The 3,912-nt window shown below is 45.3% G+C and overlaps 1 protein-coding gene across 1 annotated transcript; it reads right to left on the bottom strand.

The window, feature by feature from the left end:
- Positions 1-954: 954 nt before the first annotated feature.
- On the bottom strand, positions 955-2,043 carry LOC119305559 (transcription factor TEOSINTE BRANCHED 1-like). Its single transcript, XM_037582048.1, has one exon. It carries the CDS (start codon positions 2,041-2,043, stop codon positions 1,231-1,233), a length of 813 nt encoding a protein of 270 aa, XP_037437945.1. The 3' UTR covers positions 955-1,230.
- Positions 2,044-3,912: the final 1,869 nt, after the last annotated feature.

Raw genomic sequence — 3,912 nt, forward strand, 5'->3', positions numbered from 1 at the left:
TGGTGTGTGCAATGATCTATCTTACACTGTGAATTGTACTAGTTCTGGTCGTAGCCCCTGTTTGGATGCATATGTCTTGTCGACATGTATTAATGGCCTATCTGATGTGCAACTGCAAACAGGGCTATCTAATAGTACAACAAATAGATGTTTCTAGCAAATGAAACATATAGTATCATTTGAGAAGGACACAACATATTATGTCTTTTTCAATAACGTAATAAGGGAAACTTGCATGCCACTATAAATTCCTTAATTAGTGGAATCTTGCTGAAGTATTTTGGTTAAGTGTGTATCGGTATGATTTTGTGATGTAAAATTCTGGTGCCGAACATTTTCATGTCATCAAAATTGTATACATCTAGTTAAGCTAAAGTTAGGGGGCGCTGAACATTTCTGTGATATGAAATGTATACAACAACTATACATACTGCTTTGTTAACTATTATTTGCACAGTAGTTACTTGATTGAACCCAGATATATTTTTTTTTCAAATATCTTTAGGATTAAGAATCAATTGATAGAACAAACAGGAAAAATTTGGAATTAGTTGATGGCAATGTAGAAAGTGTTGACATATATAACTAAGGAACTAAGGTAAATGAACGAATTATTATCATGTAATTATGTGTTGCAAAAGAAACTAGGAGTATCTTGTAGCCATATTCGGGTTTGGTCTGTAATAAACATATGCTATATGTGCTGGGGGAGGGGGGTGTAATATTACATCTTCCATTTTGAACTTGTTTAAAAAAAAACTTTCCTCACCACACAAAAATTAAGGGCGGTTCTCTAGAAGTGATACATATATCTCTAAACGCTAGGAAGGTAGCTCAACAAATATTACATCAATCATCTTCATACACATATATGGGGAAGGGTTGCAAGTTAGTTATGATGGTTACAAAGTAGTAACTCACATCAAACAAATTAAAGCACCGGACGGTCGATCATCGTTCAGAAATTAATTACTAATAAACAGTTCAGAAATTACTAATAAACAGCGCAAGACGATGTACAAAGCAAGCAAAAGAGGAACATGGCATGCGATATCTGATTAATCCATTATTCATCACTGATGGATGGATGAAGTTGTTGGATAGAAGAAAAAAAAGGCAAGATCGAGATATAAAAGCAATCAGTTAATGGAAACACACGTACTCCGTACGATCGAAGATAGAGGAGCCTCAGCAAGTACCGATTTGGATGGCCTTTATTCGACTGGATGATCAGTACTTGATGCGTGGTTTGGCAAAGACAACTCCTCCCAGCTCCCATGGCTCTTGCTCCCCCTCCTCGTAGTAGTTGTTGCTGCAGGCTGCTGCCGGAACCACTGGCTGCCTCGCCGGCGCCGGTGCCGGTTCCGGAGCCTCCGACCGGAGGCGGTTCCTCTCCTTGGTCCTCTCTCTGGCCCTCTCCCTGGCCCTTGCCCTGGACGCCTTGTCTGGGAGGAGAACAGGGGCGCCGCCATTGTTGCTCTTCTTCCTTGGACTTGGAACAGCAGGAGCTGATCTTCTTTTTGCCTTGGCTGTCTGATGCTCCTGCTCCTGCTGCTTGTTTGTTTCAGCATCGGCCGCCATGGCCTTGGCGTGGTCGTTGTTGTCCAGGTCCAGGAGCACAGAGCCGTCCCCGTCCTCCTCCGACAAGGACATGGAGGCGGACATGGAGGCGGCGAGGTGGTTGATGGCGGCGGTGGACCTGTCGAGGAGCCACTGCACCGTCTTGCTGGCCTTGTCGAAGCCCAGCTTGTCCTGGAGGGCGAAGAAGCGGCGGGCCACGTCCAGGGACAGCCGCATCCGCCGGTCCCTCATCCCTCCCGCCGTGCATATCTTGCTATGCCTGTCTTTCCTCGCCACCGCCCTCGATCTTGACGCCCTTGACCTTGGAACTGCCGGAGGCGACGGGTTGTCCGCCTTTGCGGCCGCGGCCGCGGCGAACGGAGGGTAATAGCAGTAGTAGGAGAAGGCATCTGGCACTTCTGAGGAAGGAGGAAGAGGAGGAGGAGGGTGTTGATGGTGAGGCCAAAGAGAGTCCATCCCCATGTCCATTTCCATCACTATCTCCTGCTCCCTCCCTCTTGCTGCTTCCTTCTGGGCTCTAAATAATTCACACATCATCTCATCGTCATATATACCTGCAGATGCAGGGGGGAAACCCTTTTTCGGTATACCTGCAGATGCAGGGTTGCACTGACCTGCTGCCCGCCCTTCCCCTCCTACTACAGTGCTTATTACTTGACGACCAGAGGGACCATGCTATTCTTCTAGTGAATGCTTGTTCAATACATACCTATAGGCAACATCTTTTTTTTTGCTATAAGGAAAACAAACATTACAAGGCATGCCAATTGTTTGATAAAAGGAAACAAATTAATGGCCTCCAGCCGGCCGTAAAAAAGTCTAGCAAATGAAGTGACAAAACATGCATGGACATTTTCATTCAAACGTTAAAACTGTTGATACAAGCGCAATGTGTTAATGTCCGACCTCTGCATAACAAGATGCACACATCCAACAACTGCAAAAATAATAATTTAGAAACATCATTTTACAGCAATAGTACCTGGACATCATTTTACAGCAATAGTACCTGGTCATATCCACAAACCGGGTTGGATGTGGTCATAATAAGATTTGTGTCCTCCATCCTCTCTAGGATAGATCAAGTATGGAGCAAGTGAGTACAAGCATGAATAACCTGCAAAGGAGGGAAACACACTTTTTATAAAAAAATCCACATCATTCCTAGGAAGCCACAGAGTCCAAAATATGGATGCCGCCCCCATGAGGATATGTGTGGAATTTATTTGTCGACCCCCTCAGCAAGTTACCAAAAATATTATGCACACTACATGGTGCTATAGGTTAGAAGCTACCTGAAAAATAATAGACCGTACTGTCTGAGCAACCTTATACTAAAAATAGGTGTTTAATTCACATGTGATGGTGAAAAAAGACACAACACTTATTATCTGCCAATGTTAGTGTGCAAGGTTGTCTCTAGTCAAGACCATGCCCGATTTAAAAACCATAGGAATTCTTCACGCGCAAAGGTATTTTTGAGATTCCATATTTTGTCACTGTCCATAGCGACATCACTACGAGTGAGTGACATGTACAAAGATGGACCGAGGACTAACTAAGATGAACATGCCCAATAAGATCACCCTCAACACTCAGAAGCCTATCGGTGGGATGTCGTCCAAATAGGGATCTAAATTGGTGATTCACTCCAACTTCTTTGTACCAAGCTCCATCATCTTTGTATGTCGCACCTGTGATAACATCCATAGATTAATAAACCTGCCCCAGAAGATTAGAATCTTCCTATGGCAACTAGTGCGGGGACGCCTTCCTTCTGGCACGGAGGTGTTCAAGCGGAATGGCCCATCGGATGGTCTATGCCCCTCTTTGTTCCCGAAGACTCGAACCACATCTTCTTTTCTTGCCCCTCCGTGAGATTTTTATGGTGTTGCTTGCGCGAGATCGTACGTGGCGGTTGGTGCCATATGAATCTCCCGGATTTGTTCGCAGAAGTGCTTACCTTCCCTAGTTCTACGTGTTCCTCCCTTTCAGTGTTGGTCGGATCGCTGCTGTGGACATTGTGGAATGTCCGCAATAAATTGGTGATTAAGCATTACATTCTTCCGCGTGTTACTGATGCCATATACAAACTGTGTTGCTTTTTACAGCTCGGGAGGCTGCTTAGCAAGCGCCAAGACCGCTTCTCCATCGACAGGACGATCACCGACCTGCGCTCCTCTGATTCTAGACTCGCGCCGGCGCTCCAGCATCAGCTTCCGCCGCCTCCGCGGGAGCCAGATTAGTTTAGCTTTTAATTGAGGGGTTTGTTGTGTTGCGCCCCCAGCAAGACCTTTGGTTCCTTTGCGTGTATGTCTGTTGACGGGTCCG

The sequence above is a fragment of the Triticum dicoccoides genome, chromosome 5B, assembly GCF_002162155.2.
Source record: "Triticum dicoccoides isolate Atlit2015 ecotype Zavitan chromosome 5B, WEW_v2.0, whole genome shotgun sequence".
NCBI lineage: Eukaryota > Viridiplantae > Streptophyta > Magnoliopsida > Poales > Poaceae > Triticum > Triticum dicoccoides.

Bases quoted from the DNA above. Each gene is read 5' to 3' on its own strand.
- LOC119305559 (XM_037582048.1), bottom strand. From the start codon at position 2,043: ATGGGGATGGACTCTCTTTGGCCTCACCATCAACACCCTCCTCCTCCT.